The 16669-nt window shown below is 42.7% G+C and overlaps 1 protein-coding gene across 17 annotated transcripts in view; it reads right to left on the bottom strand.

The window, feature by feature from the left end:
• TJP1 (tight junction protein 1) overlaps positions 1–16669 on the bottom strand; it is a 273602-nt gene that overhangs the window by 245671 nt on the left and 11262 nt on the right. For all 17 annotated transcript variants that reach the window (XM_045395188.3, XM_045395189.3, XM_045395190.3 and 14 more), the window contains exon 2: positions 14946–15078. In XM_045395188.3, coding sequence (XP_045251123.2) covers positions 14946–15078 — 133 coding nt within the window. The remainder of the gene's footprint in view (positions 1–14945; positions 15079–16669) is intronic.

Genomic DNA, 16669 nt, shown 5'->3' with positions numbered 1-16669 from the left:
AGCTGGCCAGCTTGCCCTGGGGCATAAGGGAGAAGGTGCCTCTCTGAAATTGCCATGTTAAATGCCCACTTCTGGCTGTTGGAAGATGTAGGGTGCCGTCTACTAAGCAGAAAGGATACCTTTTTCCCAGGCTCAGTGTCTTGGACAATGTGAACACACAACTAATAACTGCTGAACTATGGAGACAACAGCTTGTATCTGCATAATGCCTTATGTAAGGTTCCCTCCCACGGATGCAGCAAACACGGAACATTCAAGTTCTGAGATGCTGCTGAGGCTCAATTTAAAAACGGCATCTTTCCTGCTCACAACTCTTATTTTCCTGGTAATGCTTCATGACACACAATCTTTTAGTTACTATTCCTAAATAATAGTGCCCTGTGTGTACTGGGGGCAAAGGATGCATTTTGGCACTTGGTGCTTTTGCTATTCTCTCTCCACCCGGTACACACTCTGCAGTCTGTGACCCTCCATTTCCACTCCAGCTGCCTGGAGTCCTCTGGGAATGCTTCAATTCCCTCTGGTTCACAGCCCAAAACAGAGCCCACACCTGGTTTACCCACCATTAGCCATTTCCCAAGCCTGTACTCTGCTCCCCAACCCCTACTGCAGGCTCTCAGTGCCTCTGAAGGTGAAAGCTGACGGCAGTGCTGGTGAGTCATAAGAGAAGGGAAGGAAAAATACCACCCAGCTACACACCATGTGCTATGGTTAGAATGTCTGCATCCTCCAAAATTCATTTGTTGAAATCCTAACCCCAAAAGTGATGGTATTAGGAGGTGGGCCCTTTGGGAGGTGATTAGGTGCTGAGGCTGGAGCCCCCATGAATGGGATTAGTGCCCTTACAAAAAAGGCCCAAGGGAGCTTGTTTGCCCTTTCACCATGTGAGTATACAATGAGATGATGTCTGTCTACCAGGGAGCGGGCCTCACCAGACGCCCAATCTGCGATGGCCTGATCTTGGTCATCCCAGGCTCCAGCACCTCGAGAAATAAACTTCTGTTGTTTATAATCCCCCGATCCCCCAGTTTATGATATTACGTTATAGCAGCCAAAAAGGATTAAGACACCATGCATTTGAATAACAAACTCTGGAAACAGAGCCACTGTCAAGCCTAGTAGTGACTCTCATTGTGAGAATTCCAGAATAAGCAGGCCACAAGATACTCTGGGGAAGACCGGGTGGGGCTTATGACAGCGTCCAAGTCAGGTCCGGAGGAATGTGCCTTCCTATAACCTACAGAGTCATAACTAAAGTCATAACTGTAACATTCATTTCTCCACTTGCCATAGGAGAGAAAAGAGTAAATCATGGAAGAGACAAAGTGATTCCTTTCCTCTCGGTTTATAAAGCCTGCCCAGAGCCAGCACACAGAGTGTGTGCCCATGTCACAGGCGGCCCTCCCCTTCCGCACCAGGTACCCAGTCAGGCCTCACAAAACATTAGCTGCTACAGAATGTACAACTTACCCAAAAAGGAACATGTGTAGAGATAGAAAACAACATATTCTGAAACGTCCATTTTTCATTCTAATTCTCAGCAGTCATGTAATAACCAGATGACCTAAGCTGCTTTCATTTAGACTGGTGGGAACAGAATGGTATCTGTCTCAAGACAAATACAACCAATTTTCTACCTATGCTTGAAATTACATGTGTGTGCACACAGAGAGATACGCTATGTTATTTATTATGTTCCTCAGGGATGATTTACTGTTCCATAACAAACGTGGTGATCAAATGATTCTCTTCACTGACTGAAAAGTAATGAAATCATCTAAGATCATCTCTGAAAAGCTGAAACAGATCCACATTAGATAAAAAAGAAAGACTTCCATAAACTGACTCATTCAACACACACGAAAACATTCTATCTTTATATTTCTGTATTTTTCAACCTTCTCTGGCCTGCTTGCCATCCCACTGCCCTTGGCCTATGTTACCAATCACCTCTAAGTGACCCCTACCCTCGCCCCTGCCCCGATGACCACCACAACCACAGCATGCAGAGATGAGTCCACTGCACTGTGCCACTTTCACAGATGGGGGATGAAGGGAGCTGTAACTGTCAGAAATACATGAAAACTGTCAAAAATACATGCCGTCAGCTCTGGAGATTTTGGAGCACTGATGGCTCTCTGTTCTGTGAATGTATTAAAAAAATAACATTATCCTTCCTTTCAAGGTTAGCAAAAAGATGAACTCTACTTCCGCCTCCTCAAATGACCTCCTATGACTGCTGGCAGGCCCACGCTGTCTTTGCCTTCCCTACCTACTTGAGGCCACACACGTCTCTGTGGACCACTCCTCCCTTCCAGAAACTCCCCTGTTCTGCTTCTTCAGCCTCTACCCAGGAGTTTCCTTTGCTGGCCCCTCACCTTCCAACTGCCTATGCACTGGTGAGGTTCCCTGGCCCTGCCTTAGCCCTCTCTGTTCACAAGACCATCCTAGCAATAAAATCTTTTTTCCCCAAATAAAACGGTCTGTGCTTCTCACCTTCCAGTAGAACAGATAAAAGCAGAGCTACTCTGGCTGTAAAGGGGCATGCGGGCTTGAGGCCACCCTCACGGGGAATCTCTACAGAGCTCCAGGGTTAGGAACCACCAGCAGTTTCCTTCAACCAGCTGGTGTGAGCTCCATCTCTGGTCCCCACCCTGCTCCCTCAACACCTCCCCACCTTTTGCCCAACAAAGTCATTGGTGTCCTTCCAGATCCAGTTTCCCAGCCACCTTCTTGGTGACTCTTTATGTACAAAGTAGCTTTGAGCACTTCATTATCCCCCAAGGCACCCTGTACCACCTCCACTGTTGTACATGTATCACGTGTTTGCTCACATTTTTGTCGGCTCCACTAGATTGTGATCATTTTAAAGGCAGACAAGATGATGACAACGGCGTGAATGTGTGTGTGTGCGTGTATGTGTTTGCATGTGATGGGAGAGGGGAGTCCCCAGCTGAACCTAAATTTAGGCTTACACTGTTCTGGCTGTGAGGCTGGTGCATGGATCTGCATGAAGAGGCTGTGAGGAGGGAAGGAACTGGAGAAACGGGGAGGAGTGGTGGCTGAGGTCTCCATGCCAGCCAACCAGAGCTGCGTCTAAGCCCTAGAGAAGAGGGTCAAGCAAAATCCAGGAGCTGCTTTCATGAGAGACTTCATGAAATACTGGTTAAAGCAGAATACCAAATGCATCATATTCTCTTCTTTGAAATAACATTTTCTCTATTCTTTTCACTAAGATCCAAATTTCTAAAAGGCCTATATTTTCTTCTCAGTTCTGATGAATAAAATTCTGCCTAAAGTCAGACTCAATAAGCTCCCGAACTAGCAGTTGCTAATGAAAAGAAACTCTGAAGAGATGGGAGATGATGGCACAGGTCCACTGGAATGGAGACAAAATACCGAGCTGCAAAACCAATGCAGAAAGCCTAGCAGGTGGAGATGAAGGCCAGTACCACTTACAAGAACGGAGTGTTCGCAGCCTCTGTACTTGCAACCATTTTTTAAAACAAGAGTTCTTGCAAGGCTGTCTGGAAGAGTCCTTTAGAAATATGTGAACACTCCCAGTTTAATGAAGAAAGTATCCATTAAGGGTAAAAACCTCCTACCCATTAGTTGTCAATTGGCAAACTGCATTCAGACTGGCCTCTGGAACTCCCAAAGTTATAAAAATAGCTGGATTCCTTTTTCTGCAAAAGAGCCTCAAGTCTCTCTGACTCCTCTCCATTTGGAAGATTAATAACGGTGACAATTCTGGAAGACTCCTTTACCATACAGCGGTGCGTACCTCCACCGAGGGCTGGGAGCGGGCTCTGACGTCCTGTGCAGTTCGCTGACACGCAGGTGAGCAACACAGGCAGGACGCTCAGTAAACTGGGACTGGCAAGGGCAGGCCTGGGGGACCTGCCAGGGAGGGGACTTGTTCATGAGCACCTGTAAGAACCAACTCCCAAGTCATTTTTCTTTTCTTCCTTTTATTTTTTTCTTCAAGTGCGTACTCTCTGTATTTTGGTTAATCAACAATCTTTAGCACGCATTATGGACAAAACAATACGCTGCATACACACCAAGGATACAAGAAGGAACGAAACTACCCTGGCCTGTGCTCTGATGGAGCGCACTTTTTCCTGGAGACAGACGAAAGAACAAGTAAAATAACTGCAAGCTGTGATAAGATGCTGGGGAAACCAAGACCACCAGCCCACCAAGTAACGCTAGAAGATCGCCGCAAGGGATTTTCTATGTGTGAGAGAGACAGTGGGGGGGCATCCTCTTTTGACATAAAAGATGATGGAGAAGGTCTTTTTTAAAACATGAATTTACAGTCAAATCCATGAATGTAGCTAATCCTTCTTTCCCTAAGTGTACAATTAGGGAAAACCTAATGACTACTTTACAAGTTAGAGTTTTGGTTTCTTTTGCTATTTATTAAAAACATGGCCAGGCGCGGTGGCTCATGCTTATAATCCCAGCACTTTGGGAGGCCAAGGCGGGCAGATCATGAGGTCAGGAGTTTGAGACCAGCCTGGCCAACGTGGTGAAACCCCGTCTCTACTAAAAATACAAAAATTAGCTGGGCATGGTGGCGGGCACCTGTAGTCCTAGCTACTCGGGAGGCTGAGGTAGGAGAATTGCTTGAACCCAGCAGGTAGAGGTTGCAGTGAGCCGAGATTATGCCACTTCACTCCAGCCTAGGCGACAGAGCAAGACTCTGTCTTAAACACACACACACACACACACACACACACAATGAATAACACTAAACAAAAATTTTCTACCTGGTAAGGTACTTAAAGGAAATACTTTGTATGTAAAAATTAAAAATCATTTGAAAACAGGTACTTGACCTTTTAATATCACAATTTTGACCTAGTGAATACTGTGACCAGCTTTTGTTGCGGTGGAGGAGGGGGCACCAAGGAATTTTAGACCCTATGTTTATAAATACAAAAACGTGAATTGGAATTATACCAACCCTGGCAACATATTATTGACAAAATATTTTAATTTCATAAAGCCAATATAATCCCTTGTTCAATTTTCTCTAAAGTACATGAAATGGCTAATTTTTTCTTTCTTCAACTGATCTTTTCCTGCAATTATTTTCACTGAGATAAGGCTTTTCTAGGTAAATTTTAAATCAATCAGATCAGAAATACTTCAAATGTGTACCAATTATAGCTTCATTCATTATGAATTCTCTCTACTGGTTACTGCTTTTTGTTTATTTTATAAAGTCCAATATCCTGGATCAAAGTCTGAAGATTTTAAATCTGTCATGAATATTTCATTCTTTTGTTGATCTGAATTCAAAAATAAATTTTACTGTATTAAGTATCAGCAAATGTCAATTTTAACTTCATTTCTTCTGTCAGCTTTTCAACTGTATCAAGTTCCACTATGCCGCTTAAACCAGTGTCCGTCTTGTTTTATGTTGACTGTTTCTACCAGGAATTGTCATTATGAAATAGTCTACAGGACTGGTCTACTTTAATAAAAATCCAACCCTCCCATATACTTATACACGTGTGATCACTTGGGATCTCATACTAACCTTCCTCACTGGTGAGCAATTCCCCTCTGGTGTCTCATGTATATGGTCACGGAGACAAGGGCCAGGTCAAAATGTCCCTAAGACCAAAAGGTCTCGGCCCTAACACTGGAGCCAAATGTTCAGTGTGTGTATTTCTTCCAAGGATGCATGACCTGAATCTGCTCATGAAGAAACACTCGATGGACCCAGGCTGAAGATTCTTTAAATTTGCCAAGGCCATGAAGGACAGGGAAAGGCTGATTTCTGTTTCCATTTTCAGCGCCCCTCTCATGGCCTAGCTGCTAGCAAGGCCATTGATTCACTTAATCATATCTATTCATTCATTTGACAATATTTATACTGAGCTGCACTAAACCCTTAACATTACACCAGGTATTATGAAGCAATCTAGTTTTACGGCACATAAGCTGTCAGAAATTGGGGAAGCAATATGAACACACAAATTCTAACATGAGGGATCCTGTAAGGTTGCACAGTAAAACAAAGACTTCCTGAATGGGGGATAATTCGGGGAACAATTTGTCCTAGATAGACAAGTCTTCATAAGTCTAACTAAAAATGCTACTTCAGGCACTAAATCTTTTTGTATTTTAACCATTTGGCTGCGTTTTCTTGTTGTTGTAAAATATATTACTCACTTTCCTGCCTTCCTAAACTGAACACAATTTGGTCATTATTTTATGCAAATTTTAGTTGTATCAATCTAAATCATGCAACATAAAACATTAATAAAGTCTCACTTCATGAACACATCTGAAATTATGCAAATGTCCCAAATTAAAACTAGGCACCTGGAATTACATAATTTTAAACTGGCAGGCAGAGTGAATTAACCTGGGTGTCTACTACTGGTCCATGGCAAACCAATTTATCTGAAAACAGAAATAAGCCACCATTCTTGTAGCTTATTGAGAGTCCTATGGGAAAAATAGTCTCAGAATCATAGGAATTTTGAATTATGCAGACACCTCAGATACATATCTCTCATAATGCCATGATAGCAATTATAATTTAACCTATTTATGAGTTGGCTTTTACTGTGGTATTAATTTTCTGGTCTGTACTGTGAGTTGAAGACTTGCTGGGAGGTGCTGGCAGAGCAGACCCTGCTAGTTATCTACAAAGTACCCATTTCCTCCTTCTTCCTTACTAGCAGAACCCCATTTTCATCCCTAGGAGCCTGTGCCACCAAAACTCCCCATTTTTCACCCTCCCTTAGAACAGGAAATGGCAATGTGATGCAATTCTTGACAAGCAGATGTAGAAGGATGTTCCTGGGGAGGGCATCTCCTCTGAAACAAAAGGGTAAAGCTTCACTAGGAGAAAGTTTTCTGACCTTTTACTTTGCCCCATTATTTTTGTTGGAAATACAAGATGTGAGGGCAGAGTCACAGCAGCCACCTAGAGACTGAACGAATGAGGGCTGAGGCCTATAAAACGAGGGCAGCCTGGAACAGTGGGGAAGGCTGGTCTCTGAGAACATCACAGCACAGCTGTGCCAACCCTGGGCTGCCTGCCCCCACACTCCTTGCTACAAGAGAAAAACGCTCCTGTTACTTTACTTTAAATGACAATCATTTGGGCAGGGACAGTGGCTCACGCCTGTAATCCCAGCATTTTGGGAGGCTGAGGTGGGCAGATCACGAAGTCAGGAGATCGAGACCATCCTGCCTAACACGGTGAAACCCTGTCTCTACTAAAACTACAAAAATTAGCTGGGCATGGTGGCACCCGCCTGTAGTCTCAGTTACTCGGGAGGCTGAGGCAGGAGAATCGCTTGAACCCAGGAGGCAGAGGTTGCAGTGAGCCGAGATGGTGCCATTGCACTCCAGCCTGGCAACAGAGCAAGACTCCATCTCAAAAAAAAAAAAAAAAAAAAGGACAATCATCAGTCAGCCAAAGGCACTGAGTGATATTTGAGGACTATTTATTTGCTCCTGTCCTAAACAGTCTTACTTTATTAATACCATGTCTTTTATCTTTTATATTCTTATAGTCATTATTTATGGATTCTCAGACTTTTCCTTTGGTCAAAGAACCCAGCTAAGAAAATCAATACATGACATTCACCAAGCCAGAGACTGGTCCGGCATAAGGTCCAGTGAGACAGAAATGAGAAGTAGGAAAGAGAACTTTAGGGTAAGTTTTCTATGCTTGATATAGAGCCACAGAAAGAGACACTGCCCCTTCCTGCCTTTATCCGTGTGGACATGAGGCCTGAACTGCTGCCCACAGCATGGCACAAGCCTACCGAGGAAGTCTACGCAGAGGAGGGGAGATGCAAAATATCCCAGGAAAATGGAACTAGACCCACAGGATTCAATTAGCCCTAAAGAACATCCTACTGCAGAACTTCTAGTATATAACTTAATATCTTTATTATTTAGACCAGTTTGAGTCAGTGTTGTTATTTGTAAACAGGAACATTTCAACGACCTCAAAACATGAAAGACCTGGCCCACTGTAAGAAAAGAAGGCTCACTCACCTCCACCTCCACATCTACTACTAATAACACATCCACCACCACCTCTTCCTCTTTCACCTCCACCACCACCACCCACTCCACCACCTCTATCATCACAACCTATTCCTTCACCACCACCTCCACCACTTCCACCTCTATAACCACCACCTCCACCACCACCACCACCTCTACCACCACAACCTACTCCTTCACCACCACCTCCACCACTTCCACCTCTACAACCACCACCTCCACCTTCACCTTCACCACCTCCACCACTACCTCCACTTCCACCACCTCCATCACCTCTACCACCTCCACCTCCACCACCACCACCACTACCTCCACCACCACCACCTCCACCACTACCTCCACCACCTCCACCTCCACCACCACCACTTCTACCACTACCTCCACCACCTCCACCTCCACCTCCACCACTACCACCTCCACCACTACCTCCACTACTACCTCCACCACCTCCACCTCCACCACTACCTCCACCACCTCCACCACTACCTCCACCACCACCTCCACCACCACCTCCACCACTACCTCCACCACCACCACTTCTACCACTACCTCCACCACCTCCACCTCCACCACCACCACCACCATCTCCACCACTACCACCTCCACCACTACCTCCACCACTACCTCCACCACCTCCACCTCCACCACTACCTCCACCACCTCCACCACTACCTCCACCACCTCCACCTCCACCACTACCTCCACCATCTCCACTACCGCTACCTACACCACCACCACCTCTACAACCACCACCTCCACCTCCACCTTCACCACTACCTCCACCACCACCACCTCCACCACCACCACCTCCACCACCACCACCACCACCACCCCCCCCCACCTCCACCACCACCACCACCACCACCACCACCACCACCCCCCCCCACCACCACCTCCACCACTCCCACCTCCACTATCTCTACCACCACCACCTCCACTACCACCACGTCCACAACCTCCATCACCACCACCTCCACCACCACCACCTCCACCACCTCCACCTCCACCACCACCACCTCTACCACTTCCACCTTCACCTTTACCACTGCTACCTCCACCACCACCACATCCTTCACCACTTCTACAACCACCACCTCCACCTCCACCTTCACCACCACTACCTCCACCACCACCACCTCCTGTACCAACGCTTCCTGTACCACCACCTCCACCTCCATTACCACTACCACCACCACCTCTACCTCCACCACCATAACCACCACCACTTCTACCACCATAAGCACTCCATCTTCACCACTACCTCCTCTTCCATCACCAACTCCACTTCCACCATGACCTCCACGTCCACCACTACCACTACTTCTACCACCATAACCACTCAATCATCACCATGTGCCCAGAGCAGAGGAGCCCATGATGCTCCCTGCAGTTTCTTCCAGGCTCTCGTACTGGTGAGGGGAGAACTGGTGATAAGAGTGGGAGTGAGAACGGGGGAAGGGGCCAGTTCCTCCCACAGAACTGGGAAGCCCAGAAGTGGCGTCCATGTTCCTCCAGGGCTCTCCTTCCACGGTGTTTTCACCATTTCATGCCTAGCTCCTCTCTCACCAGCCAGGTGCCCAAGGTGGAAAAACAACTTAGGATGTGTTCAAAGTCAAAAGGTAGTTTTGTGTCAAAACAGGTCCCTGAGGCCTCTCAGGGTCCCACTGGTCTCATAGTAGAACGTCTTGAGGGGTAGAGGGAGGCGGAGAAATTTTTCATCATGGATATCTTCACAGGGTTACAGACATTTCCTGTCAGTCTGCATGGATACTCTTTTTTTCTTTTTCTTTTTTTTTTTTTTTGAGATGGAGCTTGCTCTGTCGCCCAGGCTAGAGTGCAATGGCATGATCTCGGCTCACTGCAACTTCTGCCTCCTGGGTTCATGTGATTCTCCTGCCTCAGCCTCCCAAGTAGCTGGGATCGCAGGTGCCCACCACCATGCTCAGCTAATTTTTGTATTTTTAGTAGAGATGGGGTTTCACCAGGTTGACCAGGCTGGTCTCAAACTCCTGACCTCAGGTGATCCACCTGCCTCGGCCTCCCAAAGTGCTGGGATTACAGACATGAGCCACTGAGCCTGGCCAGATACTTTTTTATATCAGGAGAAAGAAGTGTCTCTTCAAATGTTAAAAAAAAAAAAAAAATCACTGATGTTAAAAAAAAACAAAAAAACAATTATTCAGGGAGCAGTGACATGTGATTTATTAACCCAAAAACGTACTAAAATGTAACACTCCAAATAATATCTTCTCACATATTTTGCCCCCTACAGACAAAAACTCCTCTAAAGCTTTTGAAACATGTATCACTTTTGCCTAGTGATTATCAGTGATGACTGAATCCTCTGTCACTCAAAGTTGACGGAACATCACCATAAATTGTTAATTGGATCATTGTTTCTATTTACTGTGCACAAAACTTTTTGTTTTTCTGCTGGCAGAGAGATAAGCTGCAATCTAGATTTACATCCACAAAACAGGAAATAAACTGCCTAAGTTTATGTTCTAGAATACCTTCCTCCCAAACAGAATGAACTTCACCCAACTGGCTCCATTCCCCTATTTTAGGAAGCAGGTTTGATAAGAGAAGCTGCAAAATTTCAAGCAATTTGCTAAATTTTTAAATTATCACTTAAATTTTTAAATTATCACTTCTTTGACTATACACTTAGAATCCAAGAGAAAGGAAGGGGCAGAATTAAAAAATGCAACCTGATTTGCAACCTAAACAGGCAATAACACCAAAGTGAAACGAAACAGCTAAGAATGTAAACATCATTCACTAAATCTAAAGACAAAAGGTCACTTTTCTTTTTCATATGGATTGTTATATGTCTATCACCCCAAGCGGGGGGGGAAAGAACCTGCCATCTGGTTTATACACCATTTTACTCATTAAAACATTGAAGAAGGGCTCAGGTTTTCCAGGCAAAACACATACACAGAACAGAACCGTCGAGTCCAGGCTATGCCTGAGAGAATTTTACCAAGCATCTCTGGGACACTGCCTCAAGGAACCAGGGAGACTGGATGGATTCCAGTCCCCGCCAGTAAACTAGGATGCCATTCAATTATCCTGTAGGGTTACAAAATGAACTAGAATGCCCATCCCATTTAATCCCCACAGAGAAAGCTGAAACAATCACTTCTCCCCAGGAGTGAAATGGCATCATTCTGATGGTGCCCGGGACCAAAGCCAACAGGCTCAGCTGGATCCTGGGGCCTCTCTGCCAGAAACTGGGACCAGGAAACTACAGCAAGTGCATCTCTTGCTCCACTTGCTATGTTTTTCTAAAAGCAATAAAAGTTGTACATTTTTCTCAGACAAATTTGGAAAAAATTAAAAGTAAAACATAAAAATAGAAATATTCTGTTGGTTATACAAATTTGATATGTATATATGCCAGGAGATTATTAGCAAGTCCAAGTTTTCCTATTTCAAGGTTCTCTATTTACTTTGGCAGTCATAGGGAGTCATACATTTAATCAGAATTTTTAAATAAAATTTTTAAATAGTGTGTAAAGTTTTCATAGTTGTTTGAACTGTAAGAACATTTACAAAGAGGTAACTATGGTGGCTAAGGTACTTCCTAAAGGAAATAAAGATTTCTATTCCTACGTAATTAGAAGTCATTACAGATCCTTTACCAAATACCTTCCCTGCAGACTTCCATGGCTAAGATTTTAAGTTGGTCCTACATGATTATATTACAAAGTCAACTTCCTTAGAAAAACAATTCTGAACACCTTTCATCTTCGATGAAACCCTTTTCGAACCCATGTTTTTTTTTCAAAAGTGTAGCCTCCCTTCTTTCTTTCAAAAAAGAAGAATTTTTTTTTTTTTTTTTTTTTTGCGACCAAGTCTCTCTCTGTCATCCAGACTGGAGTACAGTGGCACAATCTTGGTTCACTGCAATCTCCATCTCCTAAGTTCGAGCGATTCTCCTGCCTCAGCCTCCTGAGTAGCTGTGATTACAGACGCCTGCCACCACACCCAGCTAATTTTTGTCTTTTTAATAGAGACGGGGTTTCGCCATGTTGGCCAGGCTGGTCTCCTCAGGTGATCCACCCACCTTGGCCTCCCAAAGTGCTGGGATTACAGACATGAGCCACCACGCCTGGCCAAAAGGACAGAATCTTTAAAGTGTAGGGAAAAAATGTTTTTTGCCCCATGCCAGAGATGCTATATGCCCCTACATATTTTGGATATTACAGTATTAATTGCCATATCTTATGGTAGAAAGTGGGAGGAGCCAAGCTGTTAAGCTCTTCTTTTTATTTATTTTTTTATTGCTTGGAAAATCAGTTATTGCTTTTCTAAAAATGAAACATGCTCATTGTAAAAACTTCTAACAATCCAAAAACATGCAGAGTAAGATACAGTAAATATAAATTGTTGCTCCACCACAAATGACCACAAAAACCTGAGAGAGAAAATGAACACAAGTTGCAAAAAACTCAAATGAATTGCAGAAATTAGACTTCATTAACATATTCCCACTGCTGAGGGATGGAATGTCAGCATACCAAGTCCATGGCTTTTCAATGCACTCCTCAGAAGTAGAAAACCGAAATTTAAAACAACATCGCCCATGAAGCCAAGTGAACCATTACACCAGAACATACAGCTCCTCCCCGGAATAAGCCTTCTATGAACCTCAACTTTTCCTCTCTTTCAATATCAATGTCAAAATGCCTTCCCTTCAGGGATACTAAGACATTTCACTTTTGAGATAGAGTCAAATAGAAAACCATCAAAAAGAAAGAAAGTAATTCCGCACCTGGGTAGCAGTATTTTTTCCTTGCTTGGAGGGTGTACTAACTTCAACCAGCTCAATTCTTTCATGAAGCGAAGCAGACAATAAACTCTCAATAATTTAAAAACATATTTATTATGATAAAAAGGTAACTCTATTTGTCATTTCTATTTGTGGAAAACTGAAGGCAATCTTTTTCTCCATAAAGCTTTTTGTCTGTTACATTCCAGAAACATTATAATCTCTCCCCCAACCAGAATGATTCTGTTTATGCAAAGAAATATATTTTATGACATGCAAAATTAATTATATGATTATGCTTCAGTAATGACAATGTTTTACACAATAGAAAAAAAGCTGATAAAATTTAAATTTCCATTTTTATACTCCAACAAATAATTTAAATTTGTTTCTTGATGAATTCAATGTTTCACTTTCGAAAAGCAGTTCACTTCATTTTGAAGTACATTTACATTTTCTTTAGTTACTTTAACTGTTAGGTCTACTCAGCAAGAATTTACTGTCTTTTTATTCTTTTTCTGTTCTTGGTTAAATGTCTTCTGATAGGTCACATTTTACCTATTTATGTCTTATGTCATAAAGCATTCAAGAACATTTTAAAGTAAAATGCTTGAATAAAATTATTTTAGTAAAAATGAAAAAATAAATGTAAAAATGCATGTAAAATAAATGTAAACAAATAAAAATAAATGTAAAAATACATGTAAAAAAAAAAATAGAGTACTGGCCGGACACGGTGGCTCGTGCCTGTAATCCCAGCACTTTAGGAGGCCGAGGCGGGTGGATCACAAGGTCAGGAGTTTGAGACCAGCCTGGCCAAGATGGTGAAACCCTGTCTCTACTAAAAATACAAAAAATTAGCCAGGCGTTGTGGCCGGCACCTGTAATCCCAGCTACTCAGGAGGCTGAAGCAGGAGAATCGCTTGAACCCGGGAAGCGGAGGTTGCAGTGAGCTGAGATTGTGGCTCTGCACTCCAGCTTGGGCGACAGAGCAAGACTCCATCTCAAAAAAAAAAAAAAAAAAGAGTAAATAATAGAGTATTCACATTTACTGAGCTTTTATTTTTAGCAGTTACAGGTAAGAGATGAAAGAGACAGAATTTAGTTTCATATTTTGATACCATTTTTTGAAACAATGGCGAATGGTACCTTTATCATTCAAAATTTTTCAAAACTCAAAAAGGACAGAAATGAACATATCAGGTCTACCAAATAACCTAAACATTCATTAATTTACCATTGAAACTTATGATACATTAATTGAAATAAAACCTTTTTACAAAGAAAATTCTAGTGTTTGTTTTACAAATTGGCATTACAGTTTCTTTTTTATTCAAGTGGGGCCTGAAAGTGCCAGTGTTCCTCCAAAAACATGCATGAATTTACCACATTCCCATATGAGAAATAATAATGTGTCAAATATGACCATTAATGTAACCACTTAGAATAAAAGAAAGTGGCAGGAGTTCAAGACCAGCCAGAGCAATATAGTGAGACCCCATTTCTACAAAATATTAAAAAATTAGCCAGGCACAGTGGCACACGCCTATAGTCCCAACTACTTGGGAGGCTGATGTGGGAGGATCACTTGAACCCAGGTGTTCAATACTGCAGTGAGCCATGACTGTACCACTGCCCTCCATTCGGGGCAACAGAAGGAGACCCTGGCTCTTAAAAAAAAAAAAAAAAAAGAATAGAAAGAAAGCACCATCATTAACTGAACTGGGATCTGTCCTAATAATATCAGAGTAGTTATTGTCTGGCACTTGGGGTTAATTAGACACTTAAGTCTCTACTTATATTAACATGTGGATTTGTGATTTTATAAGATATTCCCATTAATACTCTATTGAACTTAAATCAATTTTTCTAGTGGAGTTCACGAAGCATTTCTCTATCTTCTCTTTGTATCAGAATCATCATTATGAACCATTTTATAAATGTGTCATATCCATGCTAGTTAAGAAAACATTCTGGTTGGCAACCTGTTGGGTAAACCATTTCCAAAATTTAAAAATGCCTGCCACAAAATAAGTCTGTTGCACTTTTATGACAATAATAAAATTAAAACTTTCATACTCTTTGAAAAAATAAGAAAAGCATTGATCAGTCCACTTACAGTGAGCTCGCAGAAATCGATGCTATCAAGGCTTTTGCTTCTGTGTAATCTCCCTTTAATTCGTCTTAAAGAGGGTTTTCCTTGGCTGACACTAGAAGTAGCACCATTAGGATTTTCAGAGGATGGGGTTACCCTGCAAGAAAGAAAAAAATTATTAAAAAGACAGGTTTACAGGTGAACACATTTCTCAAGTTTCCGGTAAGCATTTACTCAAGGGTAGCTTTGGAAATGTCACACTCCTTTTTCCAGCCAAAAAGTTAAGAACCACAGCGGAGCTACATTCTATCAGATACCCTTTTTAAGTATTTCTTAGCTAGTTTAGACATCCTGACACGGTTCAAATAGTACAACATTACGATTCATTAGGCTGTGGGTGGTGGCTCACACCTTGTAATCTCAGCACTTTGAGTGGCCAAGGTAGGAGGATCACTTGAGCCCAGGGGTTTGAGACCAGCCTGGGCGATACAGGGAGACCCTGTCTCTACATATATACACACAAATTAAAAAATTAGCCTGGCCTGGTGGTGCATGTCTGCGGTCCTGGCTGCTTGGAAGGCTGAGGTGGGAGGATTGCTTGGGCCTGGGAGGTCAAGGCTACAGTGAGCCACCACTGCACTCCAGCCTGAGAGACAACAGTAAGACCCTGTCTCATTAATAAGGTTTTTTTAAAAAAATATTCATTAAATATCAATCCTATAACCTTTGAAGAAGCCATTAATATTACACTGAAGTTTCCTAGGTAAATTGGAGGTATCTGCTTCCTTCTGGGCGGGTATTTATTCAGCACTCACACCCAGTACAAGTGAGCTATCATTGTGTCCGTCACAGATACTGTTCAGAATGGTTTTGTTAAGCATGAAAATAACATAAATCTAAACATGATAGCCAACACTTAATTCAGCATAATTATGGAATCACGAAAACATAGACAACAAGAAGCAGTAAACAGGCCAGCGCGGTGGCTCACGTCTGTAATCCCAGCACTTTGGGAGGCCGAGGCGGGCAGATCATGAGGTTAGGAGTTCAAGACCATCCTGGCTAACACGGTGAAACCCCGTCTCTACTAAAAATACAAAAAAAATTAGCTGGGTGTGGTGGCGGGTGCCTGTAGTTCCAGCTACTCGGGAGGCTGAGGCAGGAGAATGGTGTGAACCCGGGAGGCGGAGCTTGCAGTGAGCCGAGATCCTGCCACTGCACTCCATCCTGGGCGACAGAGCAAGACTCCATCTCAAAATAAATAAATAAATAAAATAAAATAAAAAGTAGTAGTAAATAATCTAAGCCATCTATAAAGTGCACACTGGACTACATGTTCATACATATACATTTAGACACAGTAAATATCATAAAATAGACTAGATATGGCTACAGTTTAGAATAAAAGTAATACATCCATATAGTTAAAACATTTGAAGAGCATAAAAAGATATAAAAATGGAAAGTAAAAGCTGCCCTTTTCCCCCTCATCCCAAACCCCTATATCTTTTCCAAAACCAACCACTATTAACAGTTCTTTGTATTGTATAATCTCCCAGCAAATGCTCATGCTTATATAAAGATGTGTTTATTTCCTTTTGAAATTTTTTTAGTGAGGTGGCCAAATTGCGTGCATTGTTCTGTACCTTGTATTTTTCACTTAATATATCTTAACGTTCTTCCCATAATAATCCACACAGAACCAATTCACTCTCTTCAATGGCTAAATGGTATCCCATAATATAGAT

Source organism: Macaca fascicularis, chromosome 7 (genome assembly GCF_037993035.2).
Source record: "Macaca fascicularis isolate 582-1 chromosome 7, T2T-MFA8v1.1".
Lineage (NCBI taxonomy): Eukaryota > Metazoa > Chordata > Mammalia > Primates > Cercopithecidae > Macaca > Macaca fascicularis.
This window is presented reverse-complemented; position numbering and strand designations above follow the sequence as displayed.